Consider the following 19701-nt stretch of genomic DNA (forward strand, 5'->3'; position numbering starts at 1 on the left):
TTCCCCCCCTCCCTTCCCCTATCTCTCTTGATTTGTGAAAGGAAAAGAAAGAAAGAGAAAGGGGGATGTGTTGGGGGTGAGGGGCGAAGGGTGATATATTATGTGAAATAAATTTAAAGGTGTGGGGGAGGAGGAGATGGAAGGCATCAGTGGCAAAAAATGGGATCTCCGAGGGAGAGCCAATAAAAGAGATCCCCTTTGCACATATGAGCCACGGCTGCTATTGTGGAGTCCTTCAGAAAAGGCCTGGGACTTCATTGTGATCACAAGGGCTTTTCTTTAGGGCACAGAAAATCAACAGCTCCTGTCTGGTTGTTGTTGTTTTTAGATATATTCCTATAAAGGATTCATTGTTGTAAAAATATATATATTATATGAGCCCTGTCAGGCTATGCAAAAGGGAAGCCAGGAATGGAGGCAGGTGTTGTGCATGCAAAAGGGGGCAGAAAGAGGGTAGAGAGACAGAATGGAAAACAGGGTACCTCATGGAAGTGTGCTGCCAGTCAAGAGAGAAAGATACATGTAGGGGACAAAAGCAATAGGACAGACTGTGTTGCAGGCAACGGGTCTGATCCCAAGGCCACTGAAGTCAATGACAATGAGAATCTTCTAAGCTCTGGATCAGGCTTTAGATCTAAGACTTGTCTGCTGGAACCCACTAGCATTTTTCAGTACAACAGGCAGAGTCAAATTCAGCTTACACCAGATCTGAACTTGGCCCATACATTTTTTCACCAACAGATCAGTATGTTTGACCCCAATCAATAGTGACTTCACGTTATCATCAGCAATGGCTTTTCAGTAGTGTATATACGTGAAATGAATTTTGTGGTTTCAGTTCAGTTCCCAGCAAATGGGCACCCACATCTCAAAAACCACCATCACTGTTGGCACCAATTAGTATCCTTGCTTGCTAGCTCTGTAGCAAGACCAATGAGTGAATGGGCATAAAATATTTCAGCATTCTACTGTAATGGTCCAACACACTGCAATAACATCAGTGTAAAATGTTTGGGACCATTAATTTACAATGCTGGAGTGTTTTCTTCTGTTTTAAATTATTTATGATTTCAAATACTTACAAGGCACGTGTTACCATATTATGGTGTAGGCTTTACAATGGCGCAAAACAACATCTTCCCCAGGACAAGATACATTGAAACCCTCTGCAGAAACCAACCTAATGTCCCTGGGAGGATCCATCACCCCAATTCAGCAAGCTACTGAAGCATGTCTCACTTTAAGCATAGAGAGACAAGGTGGGCGAGAGACAAGCTTTCTTACCAGTAGATATTAGTCCAATAAAAGATATTTACCTCACCCATCTTGACTTTCTAATATCCTGGGACCCACATGGCTACAGCTTCACTTTAAGCATGTAAGTAATTCCATTGAAACCAATAGGCCCATGATAGGAGAGAGCGGCTAGTAGACTAAATGAATTTTTTACATTTAATGTGTTGCTTAGGATAGAGCAGACGGGATTGTATCTACAAATACTTCTTTGATGTATGTTATTAATCTATGGGCAGCACCTGCTTTTGTTATAAATCATTTTGCCAAAGGGAATTTAAGTCCTTCATAAAATCTTTAGGGAACTGTGTGTGTGTGTGTGTGTGTACACGTGCTAACGTGAAACCCCTTTCGGCAGATGTTATCTCTTTTAAACAATACAAAAGTGATTAGACAACATTCTCTTGCCAAATTAATTCCTTTTATTGTTTTTTTAAAAAGGTTGATACTGTTTTGTGTTGTATGTGTGTTAACATTTCACCTATGAACTGGCCAGCTTGTGGCAGTGACTTTGAAGGAAAAAAACTCACCTGGGGGCTATAGTAACCATACATACTGTGGGTTTGTTTCTAGAGAAAGCCAAAGTTAAAAAGAAAGTACAATTTACTGTGTCCTATGATTGGATAATTATTATACTTATAACTTTTAAATAGCTGAAGCTCAGTCCCTGAGGGAAAAGAGAATGAGGAGGAGAAAGAAATAAGGATGCAAGAATGTTAAGGTAGATGCACAGAAGGTCGCGGCTTTTCTATAATTAAATCACAGACAATGTTCTTGTAAAGTAGTTCTTGCATCATGAGAACCAGAGTGTCTCTTCTTTCAGCACTTTGGACACATACATGCTTATGTATCAGAGGGGTAGCCATGTTAGTCTGGATCTGTAAAAAGCAACAGAGAGTCCTGTGTCACCTTTAAGACTAACAGATGTATTGGAGCATAAGCTTTCGTGGGTGAATGCATCTGACGAAGTGGGTATTCACCCACGAAAGCTTATGCTCCAATACATCTCTTAGTCTTAAAGGTGCCACAGGACTCTCTATTGCTTTATACATGCTTATGTACTCCCATTGTCTGGGCTCTAATCCTACAAATACATGTATCCTTAAACAAGTGTGTAAGTGATTGGAGCATCAGGGTTTAGGGTTCTTTTCTTCCAACCCTCTACTTGTTCCCCTGGTTTCTGCCCTCCCCGTTCCAAACTACTGAAACAGCACTAGTCAAGGTCACTAGAACATCCTTCTAGCTAGTTCAAAGGGTTTACAACCATTTTTTCCTCCACTCCCATCCCTCTTTTAACTCCAGTGACTTTCTGCACTCCTCCATCTCCTCCTGCCTTGCTGCATGATCCTTTAGTGTCTACTTTGGTGGCTCCAACCTTCTTTTCCTGTACCTGTTGGAGTGAACACTTCCTACAACAATGGAGGGTTTTTTTCTGTCCATGTAGGTAATCCACCTCCCCAAGCAGCAGTAGCTAGGTTGATGGAAGAATTCTTCCATCAACTTAGCCATGTCTACACTGGAGGTTAGGTCAGTTTAACTATAGTTTATTAAAATTTTCACACCTCTGAGAGCTGTCGCTATGCCCAGTTAACATTTAAGTGTAGAGGAGGCCTCAGTTTTTCCAGAACTGGGGTGCTCATCTATCTTCCTAATCTTTGTCCACTGCCCCCCTTCTATAATGCCTTTGACAATTCCACCCTTTTTCCCATTTCCCATGTTTTCAGCCTAAAAAGTGTCATCCTTGACGCTCTTTTTCACAACCTAACTCTCATGTAACTTAGTCCCAAAACGTAGGTGTTTTTAACATTATTTTACAGAACCCATTTCAAACAGAATCACTCAAAAAAAAAGTGTATATGTGTGGGAATAAATAATGAAGATTTTTTTCAAATTATTTTTATGGCCTTTTTTCAAATTTTGATTTTTTGTCAAAATTTCAAATAATTTCATCCTGTAAGAAAAAAATTGTTTAGAAAACTTAGGAATTTCAAAATTTGTAAAAAAGTGACTAAATTAAAATGGCATCAAACTTTCAAAATTCAAGATCTCTAATTAGAAATCTTTTCATGATTTTTTTTCATTTCAATTTAAAATTTTTTTTTTTTACCTCAGTACTGCAAGGGAGTGCTTGCAACACAAAAGCAATGACAATAGGTGACATCAGGAAAACTAGAAAGAGAAAATGTTTATAAATCAAAGTTAAAATGACCTGTCTCATTTGACTGTCTAAGCTGAGTGAAATGCAAAAAGTAAAACATATCCACACAGGAAAATAAATTAGAACATTTAATTTTTTTTCTCTTTAACTCTTGGTCACACAGGTAGGGATATACTTTAATATACAATCATAGACCCCAATCCTACAATCAGATCTGTAGGAGTGGGCCTTTCTGATCATGTGACGGCATGCTGAAGGATCAAGGGGTCAGCAGCCTGAATTGAGCTCTAGGATCAGGACCTGAATAGGTTGCAGTGCAAGCTTGTGGTGGCAGCTATGGTCCCATGCATCATGTATAGCATGGGGACTTGAAAAACCTAGGTTCTAATCTCAGCAAAGACCTTGAACAAAGTCAGTTCATAAGATTTTTTTCCCCCTATAAAGCCATCTCTAACCCAATCTGCTTCGCCCCCGTTACAAATTAAAAATCATCTTCCTTTTGTGCTTTTTTTCTTTAATAAAATTGGATCTAAAATGTCCACCTCACTTTGCTGGTGTTTCCCACCAGCTGTCTGTGGCTTCCTTGAACATCCCTGTTGCCTGCTACAGCTGTACTAGGTCCCTCAATTGAACCACTTCACTAATAGCTATATTTATTTATTCATTCTGTGACAATGGTGATGCCCCAGGTGGAAGAGGAGTGGGAACAGAGACATGAGATTATCAAACAGCTCTCAAATAAAGGTTGAGTAAATTGTATTCATGAAGATCCACATCTACGGGACTTACATAGCACAGCGTAGTCTGGTGGGTTGCTCTAACTTCTCAAGACCAGAGAAGACTCTCCATCCAACATCCTGTGACAGACCCAGACCAGTAGGGTACAGGAGTCTGGTAGAGGGCAAATATGCTGGGCACTGGATGAGTAGTTTTCTGTTCCCTGAGTGACCAGAGCAGAGGCTGCACTAGAGTAATCAGGAACCTGCTAGAACCAGTTAAGGCAGGCAGGCTAATTAGGACACCTGGAGCCAATTAAGAAGAAGCTGCTAGAATCAATTAAGGCAGGCTAATCAGGGCACCTGGGTTTTAAAAAGGAGCTCACTTCAGTTTGTGGTGTGAGTGTGAGGAGCTGGGAGCAAGAGGTGCAAGGAACTGAGAGGATGTGGGTGTGCTGCTGGAGGACCGAGGAGCACAAGCATTATCAGAAACCAGGAGGAAGGTCCTGTGGTGAGAATAAGGAAGGTGTTGGAGGAGGCCATGGGGAAGTAGTCCAGGGAGTTGTAGTTGTCATACAGCTGTTACAAAAGGCACTATAGACAGCTGCAGTTCACAGGGCCCTGGGCTGGAACCTGCAGTAGAGGGTGGGCCTGGGTTCCCCCCAAACCTCCCAATTGACCTAGACTGTAGGTTCTTCCAGAGGGGAAGGTCTCTGGGCTGTTCCCCAACCCACATGGTGAATCTCTGAGTCAAGAAAATCTGCCAATAAATGCAGGACCCACCAAGATAGAGGAGGAACTTTGTCACAATCCATATAGACTAAGACAGATATACCAGCCTCTAGTGACCCTTTCCTATAGCCCTTATGTTAGCTAAGGGTGGAACACAGGTGCTTTCCTTGTAGCTCTGCCTTTTGTCAGCCATAATAAAGGGGTAAAGCAGACTCCCTCCCTCTCCCGAAGAGAAGATGTAGTGTTGGTTATATTGTTGCATGACAGAGTTCTCACCTTTCTCTCTCAAGTAAGGCTTGAGCCTTTTCCTATGACAAGTAAGTTGGAAGAAATTTTTTAAACCTGTTTTATTTTTATATAGATAGATAAATATGGACTGCTGGTCACTTGGAGGGGGGGGAGGGTATAAATAGACCACATCCTTACTACCAACTAAAGGGGTAGTATCAGTTTCTCATAAAGGAATAAAAATTCCCAATGAAATATTCAAACTGAATTGAGCTAAGGGGCTGCTGAATTCAGTCTGAACATACCCTGCAGGGAACTCTTTATCCACAGCTGTACTGTGGGTATTATAGGCAATCTAAAATGAGCCTTCGGACAGCATCTCCAGAAGCTTTTCAACTAGTTAATTTCTTTGTCACCTTGTTGTATGCTAGACTGTTAAGAATCATTTTTCCCATAAAGATCATAGTTTGTGGTCACACTCATTTCTGTTGTAATCTAATTTGCATTTCTACATATAATTAACATACCCACTACTAAAATTTCCTTTGGTACCAGAGCTAGAATATTATGGGTTGCTAGGAAGAAAAACAAATCCCCAGTTTCTGCTGATACCAACAAAACCATTGGGAGAGTGCTCAAAATCAAATCTAATTTTACTTAATCTTGACAGTTCCAGGGAGTGGATAGCCCAGAGGATTACTAACAAAATATATTTCTAGTCTCCCTGCTTAAATCCAGCCCAGATAAGTAGTGATTGAAAATTGTTATCATCCAGCTATTCAGCAGCCTATGTGAAAAGAATTAATGACCTCCGGTCTGTTCCTAGCATACTGGTGTCCATGTCCCACAAACCACCACCATAACTGAAAGTCCTCAGCAGACACACCATTAATCTCCTATAGGCCGTTTCTTTGAGGCTGGAGTAGAGGTAGAGGCAAAGTGGTGTGTGGGATCTTGTGTTGCTGCTTCCGGTGCTGTGCCTGGTCTGTAAGGAGATCTTTATGAGGTGTTATATAAATGGAAGTCATTGTAAATTGAAACCAAGAGTTAATCATTCTCTGCAACAGACTCATTTATAAACCAAATATTTACTACTTTGCAATCTGATCGGGACATGAGGAATACTATAAATCCCTCCTATTCTGGAACCTTTCTGGACTATTTTTCCAAAGTTTTTCCAGGAAAGCTCTATACTGAAAGCTGTTGTCAGAATCTTGGTCTCCTGTGGCACTCCATTCCACTTTAAAAATCTGAGGTTCTGCAGGGGATTGAACTTTGTGCGTATCTGTTGTGGGGTAAAACCACGTGATTGTCTGAAATGTTCTTTGGATGGTAAATCTTTGGAATAGCCTATATATCCTTTTCTTACAAAGTCATTACTTTTCACTGGACATAGAAATAGTATTTATGGATTTTTCTCCTCTAAAAGGCTTTTTGGAGGGAGGGGAGCAGGCAATGGAGCCTGACAGCAAGTTGCCCATGATATGTTGTAGCAGAACTCCAGAATTACAATGAAGTACAGTCTGTTGTGAAGGTATTTTTAACATTTATTAGGATTAATTTGCTTTGGGGAGCAAGAACAAAGCCTCACGCTGAGCAACTCAAAATGCCAAAGGAGAAGAATATGGGTGGAAAAATAGATGTTTTCTCAGACCAGGAAGCACAAGCTGGGTCTGACAATATGTTCCTGCCTCATTCCTCATTAGAAATGACTGAGAGATGTGAAATGCTATGGAGTGGTGGGAGGATGGGAACTTTAAACAACTTTTTGAAGTAGTGTCAGGCGTGGAGAAGACTAGACGGCACTTCTGTAAAAATGACTACTCTATAACTCACACTGAACAGAAGGAACAATATTGAGACCAGCGCAGCAGAATATAAAATTGATTGTTTTGATATCCCATTCCCAATTGCTAATTCCTGGTCTGCACACAGTTTTCATTTGGTATAACTATGTTTGTTAAGGATGTGAATTGTTTTTTACCAGTGTAGTTATACCAGTACAACCCTTAATGTGGACACAATTGTATTGGTACAAAGGTGCCTTATACTGGTATAGCTTAGTTATTTCCCTTCCTGTACGGGAATAAGCTGTACTGGTAAAACTGAGTCTAGACTATTGGGGTTGTACTAATTTAACAATGCCAGTACAATTGAAGCAGCACCATATTTTTGTGTGTAGACAAGGACTACCCTTCCTGGACTCTTCTGTTCAATTCTCTTGCTTGAATCTGATTGCCTAAAAATCAATCCTTTACCCTGGTGCTGTATTCCCTTGGTATGAGCTCTGAGCATTGGGTGCCTGAAGTTTGGCATCTATATTCCTATTTAGAAACTTAAATAACACTGACCTGCTAGTCAGAGAGGCACAATGCCCACAATTCCCATTGCAGTCCATGAGATTTGAGGGTGCTCGCAGCAGTTATTTAGGAGTCTAGTTTTAGGCTCTTACATTTCAAAATTCATAGAAGCCCCAACCAAGAGACTCAAGTATTGAGACAAAGGATTGAGATTCTGAGCAACTGGATTGCAAAGAATTATTATTATTTGTATAGGAGCCTAATCATGACCCAGGAGCCCACTATGCTAGATGTTGTACAAACACAGAACAAAATTACTGTCCCACCCCAAAAAGCTTACAGTCTTACAAAACAGAGGAGGTTGGAAGACTCATGGCTTTGCTGATGGGAATATCCAGTCTCATCTCTACATTGTCAGTTCAAGTCCAGCCCAGATCCATAGTGACCAAAAGTTGTTTCCATCTGAGTGCTGTCTGGGCCATTGCTGTTTCAAATATTTTAATGATCACAATTCTATTTACAATGGACACAATACACACAAGCACTGTACAGTTGGCACTAACTGGCACCCTTGATGGCAGTTTCAAGAGAAAAGCCAAATATTGAACTAACATGGAGACTGAATTACCCCTTCACCAACAGAGATGAGACCTCCAGACTGGTGAGGGTGGGGGATTTTGTGCTGCTGCTGCCTTTGGCATGGGTCTCCAGTTTTTTCATTGTGGCACCTTTCACTTAACATATGGAACTTTCAGGACTTGTGGTGATCTTTAAAGTCTAGAACACTCTGGGTAGGCAGAGTTTCAAAGACTTTCTAGTTGGCAGCAGAGACTGAAATGTAGAATCAAGTGTGGTTGTACATAGCTAACAAAGTCCCTTCCGTTGTCCAGTTTACATATAAATCCCATACACTGTCTTTTTGCCCCCACCTCAGAGAACAAGAAATATATTTTGTTCCCTCTCCTATGAGACATTAACTGATGACCCATGTCTTTTCAGTGCCTACATAAAAGATGGCAGATACAATGCATGGGACTTTTACATGAAAGTATAAAGCTGTTCTCACTAGAGTGAAGTCATCTTAGTACTTCGGTGCTTTTATAATATTTCCTGTATGGTTTGTGAATTTAAACTAAAAAGTACCTTTAGGTCTCATTTGAGATTAAAATGGCTGGCAGGAAGAAGGCTTATTCCATCTTATTTCTTCAAAAAGCTTATAAATAAAAGCATTCTTTAAAATCTTTGTACTACCCATAGTTCTTTCAAAATCAGTATCTGATCTTTCTGTTCTTTCTTCTAATGCTGTTTTCTCAGCTTGCTACACTGGGAAGTAAACTATATCCTCTTCTAATGATTCACATACTCTGAGGCTGGGAAGAGAAATCTTTTCTCAATTCCCTAAAACTTTCTATAAGCCAGCATCAATATATCTTCCAATATATTTTCCTCATCAGTAGAAAGACTTAGAACTATTTAGTTTGTTCAAGTAGCTTTATCTGGAGTTTCTTTATAGTAGCCGAACCTAGAGGGACCCTTCTCAAATTCAAATTCTGGCTCTTCCTTCTGCTTTTTATTTATGTTCAATATTATCTTCAAGATGATTCTGTTGGATCATCTTGAAAATTACACGGGATGGTTCTTGAGTAGATTCAATCATAGCTTAGTAGTTATTAAAATATTGGCTGATGGTATAAAATTGCATGGGAAGTTGACCATAGGCTCCATTCATAATCTAGGCCATTGAACAGCTACAGACCGCTTAAATATTTCATCATTTTAGCATCTCACCAGTTATAGTTAATAAACGTTGCTATCGTTACAGTTGATACAGCTTTAATATAGCTGCAGCCATATCTCAGTGATCTAGTGTTCTAGAAGCAATAAATGACTTAATACTAAATTAACAATTCAAATATAGCTTTTTGGTATCAATCACTTTAATGGCTGCATATTTTCCTTCTTTAAACAGTATTAAAGTTGTCTAGACCAGTTGTTATCCACCTTTTCCATGCTGGGACCCCAGCCAAGGATCTAGCTGGGACTCACCTCCCATTTAAGTAATATGAGGAGAGCAGGGTGTCTGTGATCCCCCTAAACCTGTCTTGGAGCTATTGTTTCAGGCTGTTTACAGGCATCCCTGCATCAGTTTATGCTTGGCTCATATTTTTGCAGTAACTAGAAGAGCTAGAAATAAAATTCTTTTTAAATGAAAGGGAGGAAAAGAGAGGGAAATTGTAAACCCTCTACCCTAAAATTGATTCACAACCCCCAGGCCTAGTTTGGGATTGGCGTGCCAGGCAAAGCTCTCTTCTCAATTCTAGCACTGGTGTGCTGTGTGGTGCTGACAAGTCACAGGGGAAAAATTTCAAAAGTGCTTTATGGATACAAGTCCCATTATATTTCCATGGAACTTAGGAGACTAAGAGACTAAAATGCTTTTGAAAATTTTACATTAGGACCGGTTTGCTGTTTTGTTTATAAAAGATGCTAAAATGCCCTCATCTGTTAACTTCAAAGGGAGTTGTGGGTGCTCTGGCCTTCTGAAAGTCTAACCCTTAACCTCACTGGGCTTTCATCTATTAGGACTGAGGATAAAAGCACACATACTTTGTATCATACAGTGTATCATCCAAGGGTATCCTAGTTAGTGCTTTGAAATAAAATAGGGGAGAGGTGGAATTGTATCCTCCCATTGCTTTTTCCTTGAATCACAAGACGTATGCACTACTTACTCCAATGGAGTAAGGAGGGTCTATACACATGGCCTTTGGAAAGTAAGTTAGTTTAATTTTTTGTAGTTTGTTCTATGTTCACTCAGCATATCCTGTTCCATTTTGCTACAGTTCACTGAATTAAATTAGCTACCAACATATTTGGAAAATAAGGTCCTTTGTTTTCCCATTCATAGTCTCCTTTGCTTCTTATTTTGTCATTGTGATTCATAGTAATCTTCCCCAACAGCTGAAGGGAGCTGTAGCATGCTTCCATTGAAACATGCCTTCAGCATAAACCTAGAAGTAATAAACCTCTTAAATGAGGTTAAGAACCTGTACTACTTACTCATTTGAAACTCTTAAATAATGGTTTTTATTACCTCTGAATAAGAGTATTAAGTAAATGGTATACTCATCCTTTTACATATCTTCAGTTAACATTGGCCAGATTTGGATACCCCCACCCATCCTGGGCAGTGATTTCAAAGTACGAATCAACTTGAGTAAGGATATCAGAATCTAACCAGGGCCAGGACAAATGGAGACCTCAGAAAACCATAGTCTCCAGTAGTTGCTTAGAGCTGTATTTGCCTTTAGGCCAAACACCGCAATGAAGGCTGGGCAGAGCTGCACCACTACATCTTGGGGAGATGGAAGGCATCCCAGGAAGAACCCCCTTTGCATCACTCCTTAAAAGGGTGGAGCATGCTGGCCCCTTCATGATCTCACTTCCTTTCCATGCATTTTTGGGTAGCTAGTTCTCCTAGCAGTACTAGTCACATGCAATGTTCTTACACTCAGCTAAGCATAAGGACTGTGAATATGTCTGGCCATAGTGTGGGAAAAATAGCGGAGAAGCAGTTTCCTTGTTTTACCCTCATTCCCCTTCTGCATGCGCAATCTGGCCCCATATAATGATTTGCTACATACAAGTGTTCTCATGAATAACCGTTCTTCCCATGTCTTCCGTATGCAAAATGGGAAGCATTTGTAAGTAGACATGGTTGAAGTGTGCATCCTATAACTAGAGAAGCCATTTATAAATAGATTTTATTTATAAAGTCAATTTACATAAAATACTCTTCAAAAACTGCATATGTACAACTTAAGAATCCCTTGCAAGTGCATACAAAATGCCTTCAAAACATTAAACTTCAGTTTTCAAATAAGTGAACCTTCACACCAGACAAGACTTGGACACCACATTTAAGACAAAACATAATTTTTACAGTCCTTAGTAAAGTGTTGGAAAAATATTATCTAAATTGTATAAGTTCTCAAAACATTCTAGCTGGCAGTGTTAAGGAACAAGGGGATTGGATTTACTAGAACAACTCCTCCTCCCTTTCCTAAAGTTTCTTGTACAAAAATAAGTCTTCATATTTATAGCATTCCCATAGGCAGTTCAAGTTACATATAAAATAGAATCTTTGACATTACAAAAATTCCCTCCCCCTTCAGAAAAAGGAAGCATCAAGTGTTAATTTTTCACCCCTCCCAAATAAAAAAAGTACATGTGTGTTAAAAGTTGGAAGCCTGGTAGATTTCAATCTATCACTTGAAACATGAGTATACCAAACCATTTCATTGGCAATTAAAGCCTTGGAGGGCACCATAAACTCCTGTACAACAGCAGTTAAAGATATTGGTCCCTATAACCTATTTACATAATTGCACTTTAAAAAAAAATTAAGAGCCACAGTCTTTTGTTCCAAGTAAGAACCCTGCTAGGTAGGTTCCAAAGCCCACTCCCTTAAAGACCTTGGCAACAGGGCTCTTTGAAGGTAGAAAACATGTTGTAGTAAGAAGAGTCCGTTTTGCTCTTCTGCTGCATCATAATAGGCATCAAGGACAATGAGGTACTGAGGTCCTGCACATCTCTGCTTTCAAGGCTGCTACAAAGAAAAAGAGAAAAGGGCCATTAGCAGTGCAGCATGTGACTAACAGACTCTGCCCAGCTCCTGGGAGAGATGCATCGCTTCCTCTCTGGCCACATGTCCACACTAATCAATATCGGTGCAGTTTAAATCTCTTCCACAAAGCGATGTGCCAATGATTTATTGTCTTTATAAAGTACTAGTAGCACTTGCCCCACATGCCCCTGTAGCCTCTCCACTCCACACTTCCCTCCGAAAATGACTGCTATAAATTTAGTTTCCTCATTTATTTTGGGTTTTTGCCACCCAAATCTGAAAGTTTTTATTCTCTACTCCACCCCCATTTTCAAAACCAACCACATGTCTTATTCAGGTTGCAGCTATTCCCTGTGGTGACTCACCTGGGACCTAAAAGTTGGGGGAAAGTTTATTATGCAGTCGAACTCAAGGACCGCATTTGCTTAAACTTGACGCCAACGTTTTCCCTGTCTTCGTGTTAATGGAGATGGCTGAAAGGCCAAGTTCATTCACTTTTGGGAGGAAACCTTTTTTTTAATTTTTGGCAATGCAGCCCAATAGCTAAATTAGATCATTCAGCCAGTGCAACTCTGACCAGTGTAGGGCAACTGATTCTTGCAACCGCGTAGGGCAGCACCTATTGCAATGCTCGGGGGAGGGGGAAAGAGGGGGTACATGGCAGGTCCCACACCGGCCGCTTTACCTGAGGCTAGGGGACGCGGCGGAGGTCAGTAGCTCCCGATCCAGCTGGTGAAGTCCAGCAGGTCCCGCTCCTCGGGGCTCAGCGCCCCCTCGTAGCCGCTCTCATCCGAGGAATAAGCCGAGTGCGGGGACCCCGGCACGGAGCTGCCCTCCCGGCCGCCGGAGGAGGAAGAGGAGGCGAAGGAGGGCGACGCGGAGGAGTAGGAGCAGCCGCCGCCGGGGGCGGCCCGCGCGGGAGGCAGGAGGCCGTCGTGGAAGGCGGCGCTGACGGCGTCGTGCTCGTCCAGCAGCTGCTGCAGGGCTCGGATGTACTCCACGGCCGAGCGCAGCGTCTCCACCTTGCTCATCTTCTTGCTGGCGGCGCCGTTGGGCACGTGCTGGCGCAGGGTCTGGAAGCCCAGGTTCACCAGCTTCACCCGGTTCCTCTCACGCTCGTTGCGCCGGGCCACGGCCGCTGCTCCCCCCGCCGTCTGCGGCTGCCCGGCCAGCCCCGGGAAAGCCAGGCGCCTCTTACACCGCAGCAGCTCGGGCGAGCCGGATCGCCGCTTGGAGCCTTTGCAGCGCGCCGCGGACGAGCTGGGGTTCTGAGCCGGGCCCTTAGCGGCCACCAGCTGCTGCTGCACCGAGGAGGAGACGGCACCTGGCATCGGCTGGAACTTCATCCCCAACGAACCGGCGCCGCATCCGTGCAAGGGAAAATTTGGGCAAGGCGGGGGTGGCTGTTGCATGGCAGCTGCTATTGGCCCACCGTTCATCTTGGGGCATTTACCCTACCTCAGCCTCCGGGGGGCAGGTGACCGGGGCAGGGCTGCAAGTGGGGGAAAGTTTGCAAGGGGAAAAAAACTTGCAAAAATAGGTTTTTTTGGGGGGGGGAAACCCTGCCAAATATTTTCCCCTCCTCCTTAATTGCAAACAGTGGGAGCGTGCCCAGCGCGTGGAGCCTGGCGCTGCCCCGCTCAGCCACAACCCCGGCTGCTGCTGCTTCAGTAACCCACCCCCTCCCCTTCTTTCCAGCCCTGCTCCCTTGCGCGCTGTCAATGCGCCTCTGCAGCAGGTTCCTCCCAGCGCTGCCCCTTATCAACACGCGCTGCTGCTGCCGCCGCTCGCGAGCCCCCGGGAACAGCACGCGACGCGCCGCGCGCCACACACACAACAGCCCCCCCTCGCTGCTCCCGAGCCTCCTCCCACCCAATGGGGAATTCGCTTGGCAGCTTCGTACGCCCGGCGCGTGGCTCCCGGCGGAGGTTCCATAAACAATCCCTCCCCCCGGAGAGGAGCACGCGCTCCGCCTTATTTGCATCCCAATGCAGCCCGCTTGGGGCCTAGGAAAGCTCCAGCTCTTGCACCTGTAAGCAGCAGACATAGAGGGAGACCTTCCTTTCCTTCTGCCCCTGCACGCTTGCACTGAGTGGAGTGTATCTCTCTCCCACACTGTTGCCCCAGAGCGAGAGACAGGGGAAGACCCTCCCTCACCCTCAACTCCACCTCGCCCATGAAGGGACCCGCTCCCTTACTTTCCACCACACTCCACCTGCACTGTGAGCCTCAGGACTGCGAAGCACTTAATCTCTCACAGTCCCTGCCAGACACATGCGCTGCTGAGCCACAAATATGCACACAACGCACCACAGCTTTATTTTCTATACACAGCAATGTTGTTTTTACAACACACTCCGTTTTGCAGCAGTTTCATAATAAACCCCTTGCCCCTCCCCATGAGCTGTGTAAATTTAAATGCTACAATATAAGATTATTTTGTATACCCATGTTTGTAGAATAACCAACACTGTAATATGTTACCTGATTAACTGTCCTGTACAAACTTTCCACCCAAACATCACCTTTGGCCTGAGACCAAGCGTGGAAAATGTCAGCTCAGAAGAAATTTGAAAAAGGTATGAGGAAAAGAAGGTCATGGAAGTTAGACTGTATTGCCAACCCCAAGCACTGGGAAATCATGCGTCAGCCCTCAGATAATCATAATATTAACAGTGAAAATCATGAGAAATTATTTTAAATACTTCTTTATTTCTTTTTGTCTTTTGCATCTGGTTTCTGAGCTTTTCAGGTGTATGCACTTTATGTTTTCAAGCTTTTCTCTGCAACTGTGAAGGCTAGAAATCATTTTTAATGACCACTGAGACTCTCACTCTCTAAGACTAGATCTTGCAAAATCCAAATATTGCTAGACTTGGAATAAAATTGTGAGAACTGGCAATACTGTTTGGCACACAGCCTTGATCGCCGCATGTGCTAGCTGTGTCTGTTTAGTAAGTGTTTCTATAGAATCAACTATATTTTCCCAACACGCTTGGCAGACAGATTTAAATGATACAATAAAACCTTTTGTATTCATAATGCATTCATAACCTATGTAATGGTATAGCTATAATAAGCTACCATACCATAGTTATAACAAAATGTATCCCTCAAAATTTTTTGCAGCATTAAAATGATACAATAGAAATTATTTTCTATACATAACTTAAGAAATTGATGATATGGCAGTTATATAAACAAATTGCATATTGAACTCATATGCTATATAATAAACTGCATCTCCCACAAGATGCATTTTGCAGAATTGCATGATAGTTTCAGAAATAAACCATGCAGGGAAAGAAAAATGAAGTCCCTGGCAGTGCAAAGACCTATGCTCTTGTTTAACATTAAACCTGGCAGTAGTCCCTTTTGACTTCAAGTTAAGCATGTGTGTAAGTGATTGGAGGATAAGGGCAGGAGGGGAAATATGATTTCAGAGAGCTGAAATTAAAAGGTGGAGCTGATAAAATAGAGCTAAAGAAAAGCATTTCTAGGTTCATTGGAGCTTCTGACAAGAACGTCCTTGCACTATCAGTATCAAGATTGTGTAGAGGGATAGAAGACTAGACAAGTAGTCTATAACAGAGAAAATAATTTTATGATTAGGGAACTGGATTGGAAGAGCGGAGATCATGGTTCTGTCTCCAGCTCTTCCACAGACTGAGATCTTGAGCAAATCACTTAATCTCTCTGTGCTTCGGTTCCCCCTTTAAAAAAGAGAGAGAGAGAGAGAATAGAAACTTCCCTACCTCACAGGGCTGAGGATAAATTAAGATGCTTGAGTCATATATCAAAGGAAAAGCATTATATATAAAAGAAGCTTCATGAGCTATGTTGGAGCAAGAGTATGGAAGGGGCAAGTGATTTGGAATTGGGCCCTGAAATGAAGGGGAAAGCAAATAACAGTGGCTGAGAAGTGTGATATGATTAGTCCTATTCTTCACGTAGTGGAATTATGATAGTTTTGGACGAAGGGGAAAGCCTTCAGGGCAGAAGGCAATGACTCCCCTCTCCCTTCCTTCTTTTCCCATATATGCATACTTTCTCTCAAAACAGTCTTAATATTTTAATATTTTTGTACTGAAGTTACTTAAGTAAAACCCAGTAGCCTCAATCCAAGCTCCAACATTGACAGCTTGGCAAATTTCAGAGAGATCATTATTTCCTGCAGTGTCTAAAGAATATGAGCTTAAAGGGGAAGAATTCAAAAAGTGTTAAAATTAGTATGCTAATACTCTTTAATACAGTAAGTGACTTTTATGGAGAAACTCTTCTGTTCTGGTTTAAAACATAGTACTTAAATAAAAGCATTTTTTCCCCCAATCCTAGCTTCCACTGGTTGAGAATAAGGAATTTTAAATAATTAGTGTATGCTCATTAATAGAACTAGATAAGTAACTTTATTCCATTTCACAAGTCATATATAGTGTCCGCTTCCCTCTTTGTGATGTCACCAGAATGTTTTGCTTGATAGAGATGTGAGCACTACACTTCCATCTCACAGGCCGTGGAAACCTGATTCAATGCAATTGCAACAAAACCAGTTTATAGTTTTGACTTTTATACTCTATTTGGCTGCCCTGTGTGGAGAGGGCCCACATTAAGGTCCATGTTAGAAAAGCAAAGTTTGAGATTAGGTCTTCCATCATTTACCTGTGAATGGTTAGAAACACTAGCACTATAATCCATATTTAGTTCAGAAAACATAGAGGATGCTCGTTCTTTGGGAGGAGGATCCAAGAGATCAGGGATGGTTCTGTTCCCATTACTGGAGTCAAGTATCAGAGGGGTAGCCGTGTTAGTCTGAATCTGTAAAAAGCAACAGATGGTCCTGTGGCATCTTTAAGACTAACAGAAGTATTGGGAGCATAAGCTTTCGTGGGTAAGAACCTCACTTCTTCAGATGCATTACTGGAGTGTGCCCCTTTGTCCAAGAGATTCACAATTTGGGGGTCCTTTTGGTACCTCATTTGCTTATAGAACTACAGGTGGCAATGTACTTTTAACATGTATATGAGGCTAACTACTTCAGACTTTTTTCAGATCTGCACCTGGCCGTGTTAATCTTTGCTTTTACCTTCCAGATTGGATTACTGGAATGTGGTCTAGATGGGACTACGCTTAAAGACCACTCAGAACAAGTGAAAGCCGGTGCAAAATTCTGCTGCCTGTTTCCCAGTGTTAGATGCAGGGAACATGTTGCACCTGTTTGACAACTGCAATGGTTTTCAGTGGCAATTCAGGTGCTGACTTTGAGTGGTAAGGCCTTCTGAGCACAATAGAAAGCCGACTGAAGTTTATGGGAGCTCTTAGATTGACTTCTATGGGAATTGCTTAGATGCTTTTTAAGGTTTTTAAGGTCAGGCTTGACAAAGCCCTGGCTGGGATGATTTAGTTGGGGATTGGTCCTGCTTTGAGCAAGGGGTTGGATTAGATGACCTCCTGAGGTCCCTTTCAACCCTGATATTCCATGATTCTATGCTGTCTGTCTGGTTCCTAGCTGTCTCATAGAGCTTTTTCCATATGCCATCATAGCAACTGAGTTGGGATGCTTGAATTAATGGTGCCTAGATTTAGGCACATGGGAGATGGTTTCATTGGGACAATGCTCATCCCTTTTAGGGGTTTGTTCTGCTATCCATCGCTGTAGTATCTGAACACCATCCATGTAAAACTATGAACATTGCTTTCCTCACTGCTCCAAATTCACTCTTGTTGTTGACCTTCCTAGCATGGCGCAGTGCTTGTCTTGTTTTCCAGCTGTTTGCCAGAGTTGGAGTGATGGAATTCAATACTGGGTTCTATTGTTTTGGGTAGGCCTTTTATTTGCTGTAGAAAGGTACTCAAGATCGTGTTATAGTAGATTTTGTATGTGCTCCCTGGAGCATGATGTCTGTGGGATATACTTCTATAAATATTTGCTGTGAAGTTTTTTTTGAGGGGGGGAAGGAAGGTGGTGGTGGGGGAGGGGGTTAAGAAGAACTGTGAAGGAGCCAGATATTGAAATGTGTCTTTCTTTACCCTTACACACTAGCCTAAAAATCTTAGGGAGGCACATTCTAAAGTTGATTTAAGGTCCTGATTTGCCACTGCCTCACACCTTATGTCTTCATTCACACCTGTGTAAAGTGGGTGCGCAATGCTGCCAAATCACAGCTGCAGCATTTTACACCCATTTGGCAGAGGGGTAAACAAAAACACGAAGTGCAAGGCAGTGGTGAATCAGGCCACAGTTTTCACATACTGTCATTCCGGTGCCCTCTTTCCCACTTGTGTCCCTTACGTGCATTTCTTTATTTACAACATGCTGGGATACATTACATATGAAAGATATTATGCAATGTATTTTGTAGGCTCTACAGGTCAGAGACCATCTTTGTTCTGTGTTTGTGCAGTTGCTAGTAGTGTGGAGTCCCTAGTCCACACACGGGGCTCCTAGACACTACCATTGTAAAAATAATAATTTTATCTTGTTCTTCATTATTATTTATGATTTGTATTGCAGTAGCACTTAAGAACTCTAGTCATACACCAGGACTCCAGAACCTAGCTGTTAAAAAAACACAAAACAAAACAAAACAAAAAAAACCCATATTTTCTTTCACATCCTCTGTTAACTATTCACTAATACATCCTACAAGGGGTATTCATGGGCATTATGGACATCTAGGCCAAATGCTTCAAAAGTGGCCACGGAATTTGGATGCTGAATCTGACACACCCTGTGCTTGAGCTTTGGAATTGCTAAGCACCAGCAATCTGTCCGTTGTAACTGCCAATGCTCAGCATTTCTGACAATCAGAGGCAAGCTGTGTCAGGTTTAGCGCCCAAACTCAGTGGCCACTTACGGCCATTCCCTGCATCTTGAAGAACCAATGAAAGAAATATCACATGTGTTTAAGAGATTGGGTACTGTGGGCCAAGTGAACAGCCCCCACTTACAGCCCAATCTTGCAAATGCTAATGCATATGAGTAACTTATATAAATTAAGGCTACGTTTATGTCACAGAGTTGATGGAAGTCACATAATCTGTGACTTCCAGAGATCTCCGTGACATTCTCTGCTTCGGCCCCAGGAAGTGCGGGGACTCTAGCAGGCAGCCAGCGGGGCCCTGGCAGGGTTGCGGGGACAGGGCCCCCCCTGCAAGGTTCCAGTAAGAGGTAACAGACTCCTGAGGGGGCCCTCCTCAGGGTTCCGAGGATGGTCGACAGCCTCGTACAGGGAGGAAGGAGGACGCCTTGGGCAAGTGGCTGTGGGGGGGTGTCCCATTTTCTCTTTGGGAAATATGGTCACTCTGCAGCTCTCAGCCACCGTTGGCAGATGCCCCCCACCCTGCAGCTTCCAGTTGCCCTGGGCAGAGGGGGAACCCCACAGCTCCCAGCCATCAGGGTGACAGGGGAAATCATGGAGCTGCAGCAGTAAAAGTCACGGACAGGTCACAGCTTCTGTGAATGTTTGTTTATTGCTTGTGACCTGTCTGTGACTTTTACTAAAAATAACCCTGACAAAATCTTAGCCTTTCTCATCAATAGTCCAACTGACTTCAGTGGATTTACTTGCATTTGTAAAGTTACTCATGTGCATAAGTGTTTGCAGGATCAGTCCCTTAGACCAAGCTGTTTGGAGCAGGGACCCATTC

The 19701-nt window shown here is 42.6% G+C and overlaps 1 protein-coding gene across 2 annotated transcripts; it reads right to left on the reverse strand.

Moving 5' to 3' along the window:
• Positions 1–11173: 11173 nt before the first annotated feature.
• Positions 11174–16112, reverse strand: ASCL2 (achaete-scute family bHLH transcription factor 2). 2 transcript variants are annotated; one of them, XM_005312383.4, is made up of 2 exons: positions 12740–16112; positions 11174–12033 (listed from the first exon to the last, which is right to left on the reverse strand). In XM_005312383.4, the coding sequence occupies exon 1, from the start codon at positions 13491–13493 to the stop codon at positions 12765–12767; it is 729 nt and encodes a 242-aa protein (XP_005312440.2). In that variant the 5' UTR covers positions 13494–16112; the 3' UTR covers positions 11174–12033; positions 12740–12764. The 2 variants fall into 2 exon arrangements, with proteins under 2 accessions (XP_005312440.2, XP_023957943.2); XM_024102175.3 differs by having other exon boundaries at positions 11174–12036.
• Between the last annotated feature and the right edge of the window lie 3589 nt (positions 16113–19701).

The sequence above is a fragment of the Chrysemys picta genome, chromosome 4 (assembly GCF_011386835.1).
Source record: "Chrysemys picta bellii isolate R12L10 chromosome 4, ASM1138683v2, whole genome shotgun sequence".
In the NCBI taxonomy this organism is placed as follows: domain Eukaryota; kingdom Metazoa; phylum Chordata; order Testudines; family Emydidae; genus Chrysemys; species Chrysemys picta.